General features: G+C 51.5%; 1 protein-coding gene across 2 annotated transcripts; it reads left to right on the plus strand.

Annotated features, from left to right (window-relative positions):
• The first annotated feature begins 3,484 nt into the window (after nt 1–3,484).
• On the plus strand, nt 3,485–19,285 carry LOC146423066 (eukaryotic translation initiation factor 5A-1). 2 transcript variants are annotated; one of them, XM_085045124.1, is made up of 6 exons: nt 3,494–3,557; nt 8,837–9,008; nt 12,143–12,247; nt 15,864–15,995; nt 17,249–17,317; nt 18,967–19,285. In XM_085045124.1, exons 2-5 carry the CDS (start codon nt 8,844–8,846, stop codon nt 17,309–17,311), a joined length of 465 nt encoding a protein of 154 aa, XP_084901250.1. In that variant the 5' UTR covers nt 3,494–3,557; nt 8,837–8,843; the 3' UTR covers nt 17,312–17,317; nt 18,967–19,285. The 2 variants fall into 2 exon arrangements, with proteins under 2 accessions (XP_084901251.1, XP_084901250.1); XM_085045125.1 differs by lacking the exons at nt 15,864–15,995; nt 17,249–17,317; nt 18,967–19,285 and adding an exon at nt 15,356–15,514 and having other exon boundaries at nt 3,485–3,557.
• The last annotated feature ends 466 nt before the right edge of the window (nt 19,286–19,751 follow it).

The following is a 19,751-nucleotide window of genomic DNA, read 5'->3' on the forward strand; positions in this document are numbered from 1 at the left end:
GGGGGATTTTGGGAGGTTTTGGGGGTTCGGGACGGCGCGGGGCTGCGCTGGGCTTGGCCGGGCTAGTCAACTGGGCGAGCAACACGGCCGTGGCCATGGCCTTCCCGCCCCTGCAGGTACCCCGGGAGGGGATTTGGGGGATTTTGGGGGTTTTGGGGGATTTTAGGGGATTTTGGGGGATTTAGGGGGATTTGGTGGGATTTTGGGGGATTTTGGGGTTTGGGGGATTTTGTGTTTGGGGATTTTGGGGGTTTAGAGGGAGCTCTGGGTTCCCAGGTATTCAGGGATGTGGATTTTGGGGGATTTCGGGGGGATTTTCGGGGATTCAGGGGGATTTTAAGGGATTTCGGGGCTATTTTTGGGGGATTTTGAGGGGATTTTGGGGCATTTCGGGGGGATTTTAGGAGGGTTCTGGGGCTCCACGTACCCGAGAGATGTGGAATTTGGGGGGATTTCGGGATTTGGCTGGATTTGGGGTTCTCCAGGGGTTTAGGAGCTCTGGGTTCAGGTATTCAGAATGGATTTGGGGCTATTTAGGAGGATTTCAAGTGATTTGGGTGATTTCGGGGCGACTGGGGATTTTGAGGGGTTTTTGGGCGAATTTGGGAGTTTTGGGGATTCGTGATTTGGGGGATTTGGGGTGTTTTGGGGGATTTCGGGGATTTTCGGGATTCGGGAAATTTATGGATTTCAGGGCTAGTTTTGGAGGATTTTGGGGCACGGAGGATTTTAGGAGGGTTCTGGGGCTCCAGGTACCCGGGGATGCGGATTTGGGGGATCTGGGGAATTTTGGGGTTTAGGGGAGCTCTGGGTTCCCAGCTATTCAGGGATGTGGATTTTGGGGCGATTTTGGAGGATTTTGAGGGGATTTTGGGGCGATTTTCGGGCGATTTTCGGGCGATTTTCGGGCGATTTTCGGGGGATTTTGGATGCTTTCGGGGCGATTTTCGGGGGATTTTGAGGGGATTTCGGGGCGATTTTGGGTGATTTTCGGGCGATTTTCGGGTGATTTTCGGGGGATTTTCGGGTGATTTTCGGGGGATTTTTTGGGATTTCCCCCAAAACCCCCCAAAATCCCCTTTTTTCCCCCCAGGACGCTCTCGGCCCTTTCGTCTTCCTTCTCTTCTCGGCTCTCCTCGGCGCTTTCTCTCTCTTCACCTTCCTGCTGCTCCCCGAAACTCGCGGCCGCCCCTTCCCCGGGGGGGGAGACCCCCAAAATCCCACCCCCCCCGCCCTGCTGCAGCCCCCCGAGAAGGACACCGAGCTCCAGTGCCTGGCCAACCACGAGGAACCCTAAAACCGCCCTTTTTCACCCCAAAATTCTGACCCCTTTTGGGGCGCACCCCCTTTTTTTGGGGTTTTTTTCTTTTTTTTTTTTTTGTTTTTGGGGTTTTTTGGGGTTTTTTTGTGGTGTTTTTGGGTTTTTTGTTTGGTTGGTTTTTTGGGGTTTTTTTTTTTTTTGTATTTTCGTTTTTTTGGATTTTTTTCGGATTTTTTTGGGATGTTTTTCGGATTTTTTAGGGATTTTTTTCGGATTTTTTGGATTTTTTTTTTGTTTTTTTGGGGTTTTTTTTGTTGTTTTTTTTTTTGGGGTTTTCTCCCCATTTTTGGGATTTTCGGGGAACCCCCTAACTGGGGTTTTTGGGGGGAATTTTGGGCTCCAGCCCGTTGTAAATAAAGGGGAGGATGGATCTTGCCTCGAGTTTTTGGGGATCCCCTGAAAAAAATTTGGGGGAAAATGTTGTTTTTGGGGAGGATTAAAAAATTCCAGGAGGGAATTTCCTGATTTTTAGGGGAATGCTGAGGGTTTTGGGAGGAGTTGGAGCCCCAAAAATTAGGGGTTTTTAACCCAAAAATTAGGGTTTTCACCCCAAAATTAAAGGTTTTGCCCCAAAATTTAGGAGTTTTTACCCCAAAATTAGGAGGTTTTATCCCGAAATTAGGGGTTTTGCTCCAAAATTAAGGGTTTTACCCCAAAATTAAAGGTTTTACCCCAAAAATTTAAAGTTTTACCCAAAAATTAGGGGTTTTTACCCAAAAATTAGGTTTTTAACCCCAAAATTAAAGGTTTTACCCCAAAATTAAAGGTTTTAGCTCAAAATTAGGAGTTTTACCCCAAAATTAGGAGTTTTTACCCCAAAATTAGGAGTTTTAGCCCAAAATTAAGGGTTTTGCCTCAGAATTGGGAGTTTTTACCCCAAATTTAGGAGTTTTATCCCAAAAATGAGAATTTTTTTACCCCAAAATTAGGAGTTTTCCCCCCAAAATTAGGGTTTTTACCCCAAAAATTAGGAGTTTTGTCCTAAAATTAGGGTTTTTACCCCAAAATTAGAGTTTTTACCCCAAAATTAAAGGTTTTACCCCAAAATTAAAGGTTTTACCCCAAAAATTTAAAGTTTTACCCAAAAATTAGGGGTTTTTACCCAAAAATTAGGTTTTTAACCCCAAAATTAGGAGTTTTGTCCCAAAATTAGGACTTTTAACCCCAAAAATTAGGGTTTTACCCCAAAACTAAAAGTTTTACCCCAAAAATTAGGAGTTTTACCCCAAAATTAGGGTTTTCACCCCAAAATTAGGAGTTTTAACCCAAAATTGGGAGTTTTACCCCAAAAATTAGGGCCTTTTGGGGTCCCGGCAGGGCTGGGGGGGATGGGCAATCACCCAACCCCCAACGCGGAGCTCAATTTTTGGGGAGAAAATCCCAAATTTTGGGGAGAAAATCCCAAATTTCGAGGAAAAAAATCCCAAATTTCGCTGCAGCGCTGGGCGGTCTCCACCCCTGGCCCCGCCCCTCGCACCCCATTGGTCGATCCCCGCCGGACTCGTCTCTGATTGGCCGAGCGCCTCGTGGCGCCCACGTGGGTTGGGGCGGAGCCACGCGAGCCGCGCATGCGCAGTGCTAAACCCGCGTTTGCCTCAATTAGCGGCGATTAATTAGCGCCGATCGCGGCCGGGGGGAGGGGAGGCGATGAGGCGATGGGCGCCATTAGCCTCATTTGCCTAATGAGCGTCGCCATGGCAACCATCCGGCTCCGAAAGGGGGGATTGAGGCCTCGCTCCCCTCGTGCGCCAAACCTCGCGAGAACTCGCGGGCGGCGTTGCCTCATCGGGGCGAAACCTCGCGAGAGGACAAGGCGTGGGTTAGGCTAGGCTAGGCAGAAATCTCGCGAGAGGACAGGCGGGGTGGGTTAGACCCCAGAGCCTCCAAAATCTCGCGAGAAGTCGAGGGCGGTGAGGCGCCGCGCTTGATCGCTACAAAATCTCGCGAGAAGTGCGAGCGGGGCGGAGGGGGGTCGCACGGCGCCTGCGCAGATGGCCGCAGGGTGGAGCCGAGGCCGCTCCGCGCATGCGCAGCTCCCGCCTCACCTCAGCCCCTCCCTCTCCCCTCCGCGCCGCGCATGCGCAGCTCCCGCCGCCTCCCCCTCCCGCCCTCCCCGCGCACGCGCAGCTCCTCTCCCCCCTCCGCCCGGGGCGGGTTGCGCATGCGCGGTGAGCCCGCGGCTTGCAGCAGCTCCAGCGCGGCGGCGGTTCGGGTTCGGGGCTCGGCGGGCTCGGCGGTGAGTTTTGGGCCTCGCCGGGGCTGCCGGCGGGCTGCGAGCGGCTGAGGGCGGCGGAGGGGGAGAGCCGGGCTGGGATTGAGGCGTGGCGGAGGTGGGTTTCCCCTCAGGGCCGAGCTAGGCCGCGCCGCGCGGTGGTTCCCTTCCCCCCCCCCCGGCGAGCCGTGAGGGAGCCGCGTGGCGGCGGGAGAGAGAGAGCCTGAAATCCTTATGGGGGATTTGGAGACCCCAAAATCCTTATGGGGGATATAGAGAGCCTAAAATCCTTATGGGGGATATAGAGAGCCTGAAATCCTTATGGGGGATTTAGAGAGCCTGAAATCCTTATGGGGGATTTGGAGACCCTAAAATGCTTATGGGGGATTTAGAGACCCTGAAATCCTTATGGGGGATGTGCGGGGATCCCCGAAGGTCCTTGTGTGGGATATAGCGAGAGCCCGAAATGCTTGTAGGGGAAATATGGGGAGATCTCAGTGTCCTTATAGGGGATAGGGGGAGATCCCAAAATGATTATAGGGGATATAGAGAGACCCCGAATTCCTTATATGGGATATGAGGAGACCCTAAAGTCCTTATATGGGATGTGGGGAGACCCCAAAATGCTTATATGGGATAGAGGGAGATCTCAATGTCCTTATAGGGGATGTGGGGAGATCCCAAAATCCTTATGGGGGATACGGGGCGACCCTAAAAGTGCTTATATGGGATGTGGGGAGACCCCTGAATTCCTTATATGGGATATGGGGAGACCTCCGAGTTCCTTATATGGGATGTGGGGAGACCCTAAAGTACTTATAGGGGGTATGGGGAGACCCTAATGTCCTTATAGGGGATGTGGGGAGATCCCAAAATCCTTATATGGGATGTGGGGAGACCCCAATGTCCTTATAGGGGATACGGGGAGACCCTAAAAGTCCTTATAGGGGATAGGAGGAGACCCCAAAATGCTTATAGGGGATATGGGGAAACCCCAAAATCCTTATATGGGATATGGGGAGACCCCAATGTCCTAATAGGGGATATGGGGAGATCCTAAAGTCCTAATAGGGGATATAGAGATCCCTGAAATCCTTATAGGGGATATAGAGACCCCAAAATGCGTATAGGGGATGTGGAGAGACCCCAATGTCCTTATAGGGGATATAGAGACCCCAAAATGCTTATAGGGGATATGGGGAGATCTCAATGTCCTTATAGGGGATACAGGGAGACCCCAAATCCTTATATGGGATATGGGAGACCCCAAAGTCCGTATATGGGATATAGAGACCCCAAAATCCTTATAGGGGATACGGGGAGACCCTAAAAGTCCTTATAGGGGATATGGGGAGACCCCCAAAGTCCATATAAGGAATTGGGGATCCCCTAAAATCCATATAAGGAGTTTGGGGTGTTTCCAACTCCCTATAAGGATTTGGGGTGTCTGGGATGGAAGGAAAGGATTTCCCTCCGCATTGAAAAACCCCCAAAAAAACCCCAAAATCTCCCTGAAATTCCCTCAAATCCTTTGGGAAACCCTAAATTCCCCCTCAGGACCCCCAAAAACTATGGGGATTCCCCCAAAATCCCAGCCTGGAAACCCCAAAATCCCCTGGAAAACCCCAAAAACCACACCGGGATCCCCCAAAACCCCCAAATTCTCCCTCCCAGGGTGGGATTTTTTGGGATTTTTTGGGATTTTGGGGGATTTTTTGGGATTTTTGGGGGTTCTGGTCAGCTGAGGTCCCCAGGTGTGTCACCTCCCCTCCCCCACCCCCAAATTTGGGGTTCCTGTCGTGGTTTGGGGACCCCAAAAATGGGGGAAAGATCCCAAATTGGGTGTGGGGGAGTCCTCAGTTCTTTTTGGGGATCCCAAATCTCATTTTTGGGATCCCAAAGCTCATTTTTTGGGATCCTGAAGTTCCCCAGGTGTCCCTGAATGTCCCAAACCCTAATTTTGGGGATCCCAAATCCAATTTTGGGGGTCCCAGACCCATTTTTGGGGATCCCAAACCCCATTTTTGGGATCCTGGAGTTCCCCAGGTGTCCCCAAATGCCCCAAATTCCTAATGGGATTTTCCCCAATCCATTTTTGAGGATCCCAAAGCCCTAAAAATTCCCCAAAAATCCCCAAAAGTTTCCCAAAATTTCCCCCCAAATCCCCCAAAATCCAAAAAAATTCCCCAAAAATCCCCAAAATTCCCCCAAATCCCCATTTTTGAGGTTCCTCAGCTCCTTTTTGGGGTCTTTACCTCCTTTTTTAGGGTTCCCCTCACTCCCAGCCCCATTTTTGGGGTTCCCAACCTCATTTTTGGGGTCCTGATTCTCCTTTTTTGGCTTCCCCTGACCTTTTTTGGGATTCCCCATTTTTGGGGTTCTCAACTCCCCCAATTTTGGGGTTTCTATCCCCAATTTTGGGGTTTCTATCCTCATTTTTGGGGTCCACCCCCCATTTTTTGGGGTTCCCAACCCTTTTTTTCCACTTCTCCATCCCCCAAATCTCCCCTAATTTGGGGTTCCCTGAATTCCCCTAATTTTTAAGGACCCCCGACCCCCATTTTTGGGGTCTCCACCCATTTTTTGGGGATCCCAAATATCTCCAAACCCCTTTTTGGATCTCCCCATCCTTCCCCACCCCCAGATTTTTGGGGTTTTCCAAATTTTGGGGTTTTCCCCACCCTAAGGCACCAAATTTTAGGGTTTCCCTTCGCCCTGACCCCCTAAATTTTGGGGTTTCCCAGCCCCTGACCCCATTTTTGGGGTCCCTAACCACTTTTTCGGGGTCCCCAACCCCATTTTTGGCACCCCCAACCCCTTTTTTTGGGGTCCCCACCCCCCAAATCTCCCTTTTTTGGGGTCTCCACCCCAAAAATCTCCTTTTTTTGACTCCCCAACCCACAAATCTCCCTTTTTTAGGATTTTCATCCCCTAAATCTCCCATTTTTGGGGTCCCCACCCCACTTTTTGGCATCCTCAACCTCATTTTTTAACTCCTCCAACCCCCAAATTTCCCTTTTTTCGACTCATCCACCCCTTAACCCCATTTTTCCAGCTCCCCTTAACCCCATTTTTCCAGGAATTTTTTTGGAATTTTTCCAGGATTTTTTGGGGACTTTTTTGGGATTTTAAAAAAAAATTTTCCGGGATTTTTTCAGAATTTTTTGGGGATTTTTGGAGGGATTTTTATGGGATTTTTTGGAGATTTTTCAAGGATTTTTTGGGGGATTTTTTTCAGGGATTTTTACAGGATTTTTTCAGGGATTTTTACGGGATTTTTTTTCAGGGTTTTAAAATTTTTTTTCCAGAATTTTTGGGGAATTTTTTCAGGGATTTTTACAGGATTTTTTCAGGGATTTTTAGGGGATTTTTTTCAGGGTTTAAAAATTTTTTTTCCAGAATTTTTGGGGGATTTTTTCAGGGATTTTTATGGTATTTTTTGGGGATTTTTTCAGAATCTTTTGGGAGATTTTTCTGGGGAATTTTTTCAGGATTTTTTCATGATTTTACCAGAAATTTTGGGGGATTTTTTGATTTTTTTTTTTTTTTTTACAGGCTTTTTTCAGGATTTTTTGGGGGATTTAAAAAAAAAAAAAATTCCCAAATTTTTCAGAATTTTCCCACAATTTCCCCACAGATTTTCCAGTGATTTTCCCAGGATTTTTGGAGGATTTTTAGGGGATTTTTTTTTATTTTTACGTGCTTTTTCCAGGATTTTTTTTGGGATTTTCCCTCGATTTTCCCACAATTTTCCCACAATTTTCCTCCAATTTTTCCAGGATTCCCCCCCAATTTCCCAGTGACTTTTCCATGATTTTTCCATGAATTTCTTGCTGATTTTTTCCCCCAGAGAGGTGATGGCTGACGACCTGGACTTCGAGATGGGGAGAGATTTTTTTGCGATTTTTTTTTTTAATTTTCCCAGAATTTTTCCATGATTTTTCCCCAAATTTTCCCGCAATTTTCCCACAATTTTCCCACAATTTTCCCCACAATTTCCCCCCAATTGCCCAAGACTTTTCCATAATTTTTTGCTGATTTCTCCCCCCCAGAGAGGCGACGGCCAATGACCTGGACTTCGAGACGAGATTTTTTTGCGATTTTTCCCACAATTTTCCCAGAATTTTTCCGCGATTTTTTCTGCGGTTTTTCCCCCAATTTCCCCACAGTTTTCTCACAATTTTTCCAAGATTTTCCCGTTAATTTTTTGGGTGTTTTCCCCTCCCCAGAGAGGCGATGGCTGACGACCTGGACTTCGAGATGGGGAGGGATTTTTTGCAATTTTTTTTTTAATTTTCCCGGAATTTTTCTGCGATTGTTTCCACAAATTTCCCCCAATTTCCCCCAAATTGCCCACAATTTCCCAGTGACTTTTCCATGATTTTTTTGCTGATTTCCCCCCCCAGAGAGGCGATGGCTGACGACCTGGACTTTGAGACGGGAAGGGATTTTTTGCGATTTTTCCCACAATTTTCCCACAATTTCCCCACAGATTTTCCAGTGATTTTCCCAGGATTTTTTGGTAATTTTTTCCAAGACTTTCCCATTAATTTTTTTGGTGTTTTCTCCCTCCAGAGAGGCGATGGCCGATGACCTGGACTTCGAGATGGGGAGAGATTTTTTTGCAATTTTTAAAAATTTTCCCAGAATTTTTCCACGATTTTTTCCGTGATTTTTCCCCCAGTTTCCCCCAAATTTCCCACAATTTCCCTCCAATTTCCCAGTGACTTTTCCAAGATTTTCCCATTAATTTTTTGGGTGTTTTCCCCTCCCCAGAGAGGCGATGGCCGACGACCTGGACTTCGAGACGGGGAGAGATTTTTTTGCGATTTTTTTTTTTAACTTTTCCAGGATTTTTCTGCGATTTTTTCCGCGATTTTTCCCCCAATTTCTCCACAACTCCCCCCAGTTTTTCTTCAATTTTTCCAAGACTTTCCCATTAATTTTTTTCTGATTTCCCTCCCCAGAGAGGCGATGGCCGACGACCTGGACTTCGAGACGGGGAGGGATTTTGTGTGACTTTTTTGGAATTTTCCCCCAATTTTTCTGCGATTTTTCCCCCAGTTTTTCCAGGATTTTCCCCCAAATTTCCCACAGTTTTCCCACAATTTTCCCAAGACTTTCCATAATTTTTTTTGTGATTTCCCTCCCCAGAGAGGCGATGGCTGACGACCTGGACTTCGAGACGGGGAGGGATTTTTTTGGGGATTTTTCTGTAATTTTCCCGGATTTTTTCCGCGATTTTTCCCACAATTTTTCCAGTGACTTTTCCCTGATTTTTTTGGGTGATTTCTCCTCCCCAGAGAGGCGATGGCCGACGACCTGGACTTCGAGACGGGCGATGCAGGCGCCTCGGCCACCTTCCCCATGCAGTGCTCGGCGCTGCGCAAGAACGGCTTCGTGGTGCTCAAGGGCCGTCCCTGCAAGATCGTGGAGATGAGCACCTCCAAAACCGGCAAACACGGCCACGCCAAGGTACCCTGGATCCCAAAAATCCCTGCTGGGAGTCCCGAATTTCTGGTGGGAATGGCGAAATCCCCGTGGGAATCGGAAATTCCTGGTGGGAATCACGAAATCCCCACGGGAATCGGAAATTCCTGGTGGGAATCGGAAATTCCTGGTGGGAATCACGAAATCCTTGTAGGAATCCCAAATTTCTGGTGGGAATGGCGAAATCCCCGTGGGAATCGGAAATTCCTGCTGGGAATCCCAAAATCCTCACGGGAATCGGAAATTCCTGCTGGGAATTGGAAATTCCTGCTGGGAATCTCAAATTTCTGGTGGGAATTGGAAATTCCTGGTGGGAATGGTGAAATCCCTGTGGGAATTGGAAATTCCTGGTGGGAATCCTGAAATCCATGTGGGAATCCCAAATTTCTGGTGGGAATGGCGAAATCCCCACGGGAATCCCAAATTCCTGGTGGGAATTGGAAATTCCTGTGGGAATCCCAAATTCTTGGTGGGAATTGGAAATTCCTGGTGGGAATCCCAAAATCCCCATGGGAATCGGGAATTCCTGGTGGAAATCCCAAAATTCCTGGTGGGAATGGCGAAATCCCCGTGGGAATCGGAAATCCCCGTGGGAATCGGAAATTCCTGCTGGGAATTGGAAATTCCTGCTGGGAATTGGAAATTCCTGCTGGGAATCACGAAATCCTTGTAGGAATCCCAAATTCCTGGTGGGAATTGGAAATTCCTGCTGGGAATCACGAAATCCTTGTAGGAATCCCAAATTCCTGGTGGGAATTGGAAATTCCTGGTGGGAATCCTGAAATCCATGTGGGAATCCCAAATTCCTGGTGGGAATGGCGAAATTCCTGTGGGAATGTGGAAATCCCTGTGGGAATTGGAAAGTCCTGCTGGGATTCAGAAATTCCTGGTGGGAATCCCAAATTCCTGGTGGGAATGGTGAAATTCCTGTGGGAATCCCAAAATTCCTGGTGGGAATCAGAAATTCTTGGTGGGAATGGCGAAATCCCCATTGGAATCCCAAATTCCTGGTGGGAATTGGAAATTCCTGTGGGAATCCCAAATTCTTGGTGGGAATTGGAAATTCCTGGTGGGAATCCCAAAATCCCCATGGGAATCGGGAATTCCTGGTGGAAATCCCAAAATTCCTGGTGGGAATGGCGAAATCCCCGTGGGAATCGGAAATTCCTGCTGGGAATTGGAAATTCCTGCTGGGAATCACTAAATCCTTGTAGGAATCGGAAATTCCTGTTGGGAATTGGAAATTCCTGTGGGAATCCTGAAATCCATGTGGGAATCCCAAATTTCTGGTGGGAATGTGGAAATCCCTGTGGGAATCCCAAATTCCTGGTGGGAATGGCGAAATTCCTGTGGGAATGTGGAAATCCCTGTGGGAATTGGAAATTCCTGCTGGGAATTGGAAATTCCTGTGGGAATCCTGAAATCCATGTGGGAATCCCAAATTCCTGGTGGGAATGGCAAAATTCCTGTGGGAATGTGGAAATCCCTGTGGGAATTGGAAAGTCCTGCTGGGAGTCAGAAATTCCTGGTGGGAATCCCAAATTCTTGTGGGAATTCCGAATTTCTGGTGGGAATTGGAGAAATCCTCATGGGAATCAGAAATTCCTGTGGGAATTGGAAATTCCTGGTGGGAATGGTGAAATCCTCGTAGGAATCTCAATTTCCTGGTGGGAATCTCAAATTCCTGGTGGGAATCCTGAATTTCTGGTGGGAATGGCGAAATCCCCGTGGGAATCTGAAATTCCTGGCCTGAGTTATCCCTGAGGGATCGGAGCTTCTCGTGGGGCAGTTTTTGGCTTCTGATCCCCCAAAAAATGACCCAAATGCCTCAAAATTAGGAATTCGGGAATGCCAGGGGATCCCAAAATTGCCAGGGAATCACAAAATTCCTGGTGGGAATCGGAAATTCCTGGCCTGAGTTATCCCTGAGGGATTGGAGTCTCTTGTGGGGCAGTTTTTGGGCTCTGATCCCAATTCAAATCCCCAAAAAAATCCCAAAAAACATCCCAAAATCAGAAATTTTGGAATGGAGAGTAATCCCGAATCTTGGCTTGAATCCCAAATTCCTGGTGGGAATCCCAAAATCCCCATGGGAATCCCAAATTCCTGGGCTGAATTATCCCTGGAGTGATTTGGGTCTTTTTTGGGCTTCTGATCCCCCAAAAAATGCCCCAAATGCCCCAAAATCAGGAATTTGGGAATGCTGAGATCCCTAAAATCCTGACTTGAATCCCAAAATTCCCAGTGGGAATCCCGAAATTCCCGGCCTGAGTTATCCCTGAGCGATCAGAGCCTCTTGTGCGGCATTTTTTGGGGTTCAGAGCCCAAAAAATGCCCCAAAAAAGGGAATTTGGGAATTCCGAGATCCCAAAAATCGGAATTTGGCAATTCCAAGATCCCAAAAATCCTGGTTTGGATCCCAAATTTCCGGTGGGAATCCCGAAATTCCCAGCCTGAGTTATCCCTGAGGGATTTGGCTGTCCCAGTTAGCTCCCAGTTGGCTCCCAGTGTTCCCAGTGGCCCCAGTAGAGTCCTTCCCAGTCCCTCCCAGTTGCTCCCAGTATCTCCCAGTTCCTCTGCAGTACCCCCACTGGAGACCCTCCCAGTCCATCCCAGTGCTCCCAGTAACCCCAGTTCCTCCCAGTAACGCCAGCAAAACCTCTCCCAGTGTTCCCAGTAACCCTCAATCCCCTCCTAGTCCATCCCAGTCCCTCCCAGTCCATCCCAGTCCCTCCCAGTAACCCCCAGTTCCCTCCCAGTCTCTCCCAGTGCTCCCAGTCTATCCCAGTTCCCTCCAGGACCCCTAGTGGAACTGCTCCCAGTGCCCTCCCAGTGCTCCCAGTAACCCCAGTTCCTCCCAGTAACGCCAGCAAACCTCTCCCAGTGTTCCCAGTAACCCTCAATCCCCTCCCAGTCCCTCCCAGTGCTCCCAGTCCCTCCACAGTACCCCAACAGAGTTCATCCCAGTCCATCCCAGTCCCTCCCAGTAACCCCAGTAGAGCCTCTCCCAGTGCTCCCAGTGTTCCCAGTCCCTCCCAGTCCCTCCCAGTCTCTCCCAGTCCATTCCCAGTCCATCCCAGTCTCTCCCAGTTCCTCCCAGTCACCCCAGTTCCCCACAGGTGCACCTGGTTGGCATCGACATCTTCACGGGCAAGAAGTATGAGGATATTTGTCCTTCAACTCACAACATGGATGTGCCCAACATCAAACGCAACGACTTCCAGGTGAGCCACACACCTGGGACAGGTAAATATAGCTAGGGACACACCTGGGGCAGGTGAGGGACACACTTGGGGACATACCTGGGACAGGTGAGGGACACACCTGGGGACACACCTGGGGCAGGTAATCAACACACCTGGGGATATTTGTCCTTCCACTCACAACATGGATGTGCCCAACATCAAACGCAACGACTTCCAGGTGAGTCTGACAGCCTGACACACCTGGGGACACACCTGGGGACACACCTGGGGACACACCTGGGGACACACCTGGGGACACACCTGGGACAGGTGACACACCTGGGGACACACCTGGGACAGGTGAGGGACACACCTGGGGATATTTGTCCTTCCACTCACAACATGGATGTGCCCAACATCAAACGCAACGACTTCCAGGTGAGCCACACACCTGGGACAGGTGACACACCTAGAGACACACCTGGGACAGGTGAGGGACACACCTGGGACCACACCTGGGGCAGGTAATGAACACATCTGAGGCAGGTAAATACACCTAGGACAGGTGAGGAATACACCTGGGGACACACCTGAGCACGTAACATAACATGGATGTGCCCAACATCAAACGCAGTGACTTCCAGATGAGTCTGACAGGTAACACACCTGGGGATAGGTGAGGGACATACCTGGGACAGGTAATGAACACACTTGGGGACACACCTGGGACAGGTAATGAGCACACCTGGGACAGGTGAGGGATAGGGAACACATCTAGGAGCACACCTGGGGACAGGGAACACACCTGGGACAGGTGAGCACAACCCCTGTCAGGTGAGCTGGGCAGGACCACAGGTGTGCAGGGATGCGCCCAGGTGAGCCCAGGTGAGGTGACACCTTCAGGTGCAGGTGGGGTGCCCAGGGGAGGGTGGGAGCCCCAGGTGTGGAGCTGGGGAGGATCTCTGAACCCTCACCTGGGCAGGTGAGAGACCCCAAAGCCTTACCTGGGAGGTCCCAGGACCTTGAGGCCCAGGTTGGGGGGGTTGTCAGGTGAGTCTGGCCCAGGTGAGTCTCAGCCCCGCATTTGGGGGTCTCATACCCTACCTGGGTGGCTCAGGTGTCCCCAGGTGAGCAGGTGGCAGCCCAGGTGTGTCACTGGGAGAGTCCCTGGGTCTCTCTGTGTCCTCACCTGTCCCTACCTGTCCACACCTGTCTATACCTGTTCTTACCTGTCCACACCTGTTTTACCTGTCTATACCTGTTTGTCCTCATTTGTGCACGTCCATACCTGTCTGTGTCATTACCTGTCTGTACCTGTCCATACCTGAACTCACCTGGTCTCACCTGTCCATACCTGGTCTCACCTGTGCAGCTGATGGGGATCCAGGACAGATACCTGTGGGTGTTTCTGGGTTACCTGAGCTCACCTGGTGTCACTTGTCCCTACCTGTTCCTACCTGTGTGCTCCTGTTTTTACCTTCTCATACCTATGCTCACCTGATCTCACCTGGCTCACCTGTATTTACCTGTAGCTGATTGGGATCCAGGACGATTATCTCTGTGTGTTACCTGTCCGTACCTGTGTCTCACCTGTATAGCTGATTGGGATCTAGGATGGCTACCTGTGTGTGTTACCTGTCCATACCTGTGTCTCACCTGTCTGATTTACCTGTCTCACCTGTGTCTCACCTGTACAGCTGATTGGGATCCAGGACAGTTACCTGTGTGTCTCACCTGTCTTTTACCTGCAGCTGATTGGAATCCAGGATTGCTACCTGTCTGTGTTATCTGTCTCACCTGTGTCTCACCTGTGGTATTTACCTGTCCATAGCTGATTGGGATCCAGGACAGCTACCTGTGTGTTACCTGTTCATACCTGTGTCTCACCTGTATCTCACCTGTAGCTGATTGGGGTCTAGGACAATTACCTGTGTGTGGTGCCCGTTCATACCTGTGTCTCACCTGTGTTATTTACCTGTCCGTAGCTGATTGGGATCCAGGATGGCTACCTGTGTGTGTTACCTGTCTCACCTGTGTCTCACCTGTGTCTCACCTGTCTGATTTACCTGTCTCACCTGTCTGTCTCACCTGTCTCACCTGTCCCCAGCTGATCAGGATCCAGGATGGCTACCTGTGTGTGTGTGTTACCTGTCTCACCTGTATCTCACCTGTCTGTCTCACCTGTCTCACCTGCAGCTGATTGGGATCCAGGACAGCTACCTGTGTGTGTCACCTGTCTCACCTGTCTCACCTGTCTGTCTCACCTGTCTCATTTACCTGCAGCTGATCAGGATCCAGGATGGCTACCTGTGTGTGTTAGCTGGTTACCTGTGTGTCTTACCTGTATCTCACCTGTCTCACCTGTATCTCACCTGTCTGATTTACCTGCAGCTGATCGGGATCCAGGGTGGCTACCTGTCTGTGTTACCTGTCCATACCTGATCTCACCTGTCTGTCTCGTCTGTCTCACGTGTCTCACCTGCAGCTGATCGGGATCCAGGATGTGTTACTTGTCCATACCTGTCTCACCTGTCTGACCTGTCTGTCTGACTTGTCTGTCTCACCTGTCCCCAGCTGATTGGGATCCAGGGACAGCTACCTGTGTGTGTTAATGGATTACCTGTGTGTCTCACCTGTCTGTCTTACCTGTCTCACCTGTCTGTCTTACCTGTCTCACCTGTCCCCAGCTAATTGGGATCCAGGATGAGTACTTGTGTGTGTTAATGGATTACCTGTCTCACCTGTCTGGTTTACCTGCAGCTGATCGGGATCCAGGACAGCTACCTGTGTGTGTTACCTGTCTCACCTGTATCTCACCTGTCTGTTTCACCTGTCTCACCTGCAGCTGATTGGGATCCAGGACAGCTACCTGTGTGTGTTACCTGTTCCTACCTGATCTCACCTGTGTCTCACCTGTATCTCACCTGTCCGCAGCTGATCGGGATCCAGGATGGCTACCTGTCTGTGTTACCTGTCTCACCTGTGTCTCACCTGTATCTCACCTGTCTGATTTACCTGTCTCACCTGCAGCTGATCGGGATCCAGGACGGCTACCTGTCTGTGTTAATGGGTTACCTGTGTGTGTTACCTGTCTCACCTGTGTCTCACCTGTATCTCACCTGTCTGTCTCACCTGTCTCACCTGCAGCTGATCGGGATCCAGGACGGGTACCTGTCTGTGTTACCTGTCTCACCTGTGTCTCACCTGTATCTCACCTGTCTGATTTACCTGTCTCACCTGCAGCTGATCGGGATCCAGGACGGGTACCTGTGTGTGTTACCTGTCCATACCTGATCTCACCTGTCTCACCTGCAGCTGATCGGGATCCAGGACAGCTACCTCTCTGTGTCACCTGTCCATACCTGATCTCACCTGTGTCTCACCTGTCTGGCTTACCTGTCCCCAGCTGATTGGGATCCAGGACGGGTACCTGTGTGTGTTACCTGTTCCTACCTGATCTCACCTGTGTCTCACCTGTCCGCAGCTGATCGGGATCCAGGACGGCTACCTGTCTGTGTTAATGGGTTACCTGGGGGTCTCACCTGTCTGTCTCACCTGTCCCACCTGCAGCTGATCGGGATCCACGACGGGTACCTGTGTGTGTTACCTGTTCATACCTGATCTCACCTGTATCTCACCTGTGTCTCACCTGCAGCTGATCGGGATCCAGGACGGGTACCTGTCGCTGCTCCAGGACAGCGGGGAGGTGCGAGAGGATCTGCGGCTGCCGGAGGGAGAGCTGGGCAGGGAGATCGAGCAGAAATACGACTGCGGGGAGGAGATCCTGGTACTGGGAGCACTGGGAGGGAACTGGGATGGACTGGGAGGGAACTGGGGGGGACTGGGAGGGAACTGGGATGGGACTGGGAATGGACTGGGAGGGAACTGGGAGGGACTGGGAGGGACTGGGAATGGACTGGGAATGACTGGGATGGGATTGGGATGGACTGGGGGGGACTGGGAGGGACTGGGATGGGACTGGGGGGGACTGGGAGGGAACTCGGGGGGACTGGGAGGGAACTGGGATGGAACTGGGAATGATTGGGATGCACTGGGAGGGCACTGCAGGGGGACTGGGAGTGACTGGGAGGGCACTGGGATGAACTGGGAATGACTGGAAGGGAACTGGGAGTGACTGGGAAGCACTGAGATGGATTGGGAATGGACTGGGATGAGTTGGGAGTGACTGGGATGGACTGGGAGGAACTGGGAGGACACTGGGCTGCACTGGGTGGGAACTGGGAATGACTGGGCTGAACTGGGAGGTAACTGGGCTGAACTGGTAGAGCACTGGGATTAGCTGGGAGGACGCTGGGAGAGACTTTGATGAACTGGGAGACATTGGGCTGAACTGGGAGGGGACTGGAATGAACTGGGAGGGAACTGGGAGGGAACTGTGAGGGATGTGGATGGACTGGGAGGGCACTGGGATGGACTGGGAGTGACTGGGAGGGAACTGGGATTACCTGGGATGGACTGGCAGTGACTGGGCTGAACTGGGATGGACTGGAAGGGAACTGGGAAGGCACTGGGCTGAACTGGGAGGCACTGGGATGGGGTTATTGGGCACTGGGATGAACTGGTCTGCACTGGGAGGGCACTGGGATGCACTGGGCTGAACTGGGATGGACTGGGTGGAAACTGGGAGGGACTGGGAATGGAGTGGGGTGAACTGGGAAGGCACTGGGATGAACTGGTTTTCACTGGTCTGCACCGGTCAGAACTGGTTTGCACCAGTCAGAACTGGTTTGCACTGGTCTGAACTGGTTTGCACCGGTCTGCACTGGGATGGGGTTATGAGGGCACGGGGATGAACTGGGATGAACTGGTCAGAACTGGTTTACACTGGTCTAAGCTGGTTTTCACTGGTCTGCACTGGTCTGCATTGGTTTCACTGGTTTTCACTGGTCTGCAACGGTCAGAACTGGTTTAGACCGGTCAGAACTGGTTTAGACCGGTCAGAACTGGTTTGCACTGGTCTGAACTGGTTTCAACTGGTTTGTACTGGTCTGTACTGGTCTCACTGGTGTCCCCCCGCAGATCACGGTGCTGTCGGCGATGACAGAGGAAGCTGCTGTCGCGATCAAAGCCATGGCCAAATAGGGCAGGTGGGCGGGGCTTCTGCCGAATTTGGGAAAGGGGCGGGGCTTCTTCCAAATATGGGAAAGGGGCGGGGCATCTTCCTAATATGGGAAAGGGGCGGGGCTTCTGCCAATTATGGGAAAGGGGCGGGGCTTCTGCCAATTATGGGAAAGGGGCGGGGCTTCTGCCAATTATGGGGAAAGGGTGGAGCTGAAGCCATATAAAGTGTTTGGGGCGGAGCTATGGCCAAATAAGGGAAAAGGGGGCGGGGTTATAGCCAAATATGGCAATGGGGGTTGGGGGTGTCTGGGGGAATCCCTGGGGGTCTTGATTTGGGTCTGGGGTCCCCATTTTGGGTCTGGGGTCTCCCTCAGGGTCCTGACTTTGGGTCTGGGGTCCTGTTTAGGGTCTCCATTTGGGTCTGGGGTCTCTCTGAGGGTCCCGATTTTGGGTCTGCGGTCCTGTTTGGGGTCTCCATTTTGGGTCTGGGGTCTCTCAGGGGGTCTGGGGTCTCTCTGAAGGTCCCGATTTTGGGTCTGGGGTCCTGTTTGGGGTCCTCATTTTGGGTCAGGGGTCCCTATTTTGGGTCAGGGGTTTCTCTAAGGGTCCCCAGTTTGGGTTTAGGGTTTCTCTCATTTGGGTCTGGGGTCCCAATTTAGTCCCCATTAAGGTCTGGGGTCCCCATTTTGGGTCTGGGGTCTCTCGGGTTTGGGTTTAGGGTCCCCATTTGGTCCCTGTTAGGGTCTGGGGTCTCCATTAGGGTTTAGGGTCCCTATTTGAGTCTGGGGTCTCTCTCAGGGTCCCTATTATTTCGGGTCTGGGGTCCCTCAGTGAGTCTGGGGTCCTGGTTTCGGGTCTGGGGTCCTGTTTGGGGCCCCTATTTGGGTCTGGGGTCCCCGTGTTGGGTTTAAGGTCCCCATTAGGGTCTGGGGTCCTGTTTGGGGTCTATTTCGGGTCTGGGGTCTCTGTTTGGGTCTGGGGTCTGTATTTTGGGTCTGGGGTCTCTCAGGGTCCCTATTTCAGGTCTGGGGTCCCCGTTATTTGGGTTATTATTTTGGGTCTGGGGTCTCAGGGTCTGTGTATTATTTGGGTCTGGGGTCTCTCAGGGTCCCTGTTTGGGGTCTCAATGATTTGGGTCTGGGGTCTCTCAGGGTCTGTATTATTTGGGTCTGGGGTCTCTCAGGCTCTCTATGATTAGGGTCTGGGGTCCTGTTTGGGGTCTATTTGGGGCTGGGGTCTCTGTGATTAGGGTCTGGGGTCTCTCTCAGGGTCCCTGTTTGGGGTCTCTGTTATTTCGGGTCTGGGGTCTCTCTCAGGGTCTCTATTATTTTGGGTCTGGGGTCTCTGGGTCTGTGTATTATTTGGGTCTGGGGTCTCTCAGGGTCTCTATTATTTTGGGTCTGGGGTCCTGTTTGGGGTCTGTATTATTTTGGGTCTGGGGTCTCGGTTTTGGGTCTGGGGTCTCTATGATTAGGGTCTGGGGTCTCTATGATTAGGGTCTGGGGTCTCTCAGGGTCCCCATTTTGGGTCTGGGGTCTCTGTGATTAGGGTCTGGGGTCCCTGTTTGGGGTCTCTGTTATTTTGGGTCTGGGGTCTCTATGATTAGGGTCTGGGGTCTCTCAGGGTCCCTGTTTGGGGTCTCTGTGATTTCAGCCCCTCCCCCTCTCTCCGCAGGCCGGCGCCGCCGGGGCTGGGCCTCGCCCCTCCCCCACCCTGCAGCCCGGGGGGAGGGGAGGGAGGGGGAGGGGCGCGCGGGGGGGGCGGGGCTCCCCGAGGGGGGAGGGGCGGAGCTCCGGAGCAGCCCCTCCCCCTCCCCTCCCCCCACCCCCTCCCCCAATCCACCCGCCGGGGGGGGAGGGGCGGCCCGGGAATCGCGGGGGGGAGGGGCGGCCCCAGGCCCCGCCCCCTCCCGGCTGGCCCCGCCCCCCTGTCCAGCCCCGCCCCCTCCCCCCGGGGAGAGCGGAGAGAAATGAATAAATAATTAAAAATTAAAAATTAGCGACTCGGGAGTTAATTGGGGTGATTAACTTTGGGGGGTGACGTCATCGGGGGGCGGGGCGGAGTGACCAGTGGGGTGGTCAGTTTGAGTGACCAGTGGGGTGGTCAGTTTGACTGACCAATGGGGTGGTCAGTTTGGGATGAGCAGAGTGACCAATGGGGTGGTCAGTTTGAGTGACCAACGGGTTGGTCAGTTTGTGGGGACAGAGTGACCAATGGGGTGGTCAGTTTGACCAGTGGGGTGGTCAGTTTGGGGTAAACAGTGGGGTGGTCTGTTCTGTGATCAGAGTGACCAGTGGGGTGGTCAGTTTGACAGAGTGACCAATGGGGTGGTCAGTTTGGGATGAACAGAGTGACCAATGCTGGGGTCAGTTCAGGAGGATTGGTGATGACCACAAGGCAGAGTGACCACTGCTGACCTTGAGGGACTGACCACTGGCTGAGTGACCATTGCTGTGGTCAG

This window comes from Lichenostomus cassidix, unplaced genomic scaffold (genome assembly GCF_008360975.1).
Source record: "Lichenostomus cassidix isolate B80296 unplaced genomic scaffold, HeHo_3.0 HiC_scaffold_34, whole genome shotgun sequence".
Taxonomy (NCBI): domain Eukaryota; kingdom Metazoa; phylum Chordata; class Aves; order Passeriformes; family Meliphagidae; genus Lichenostomus; species Lichenostomus cassidix.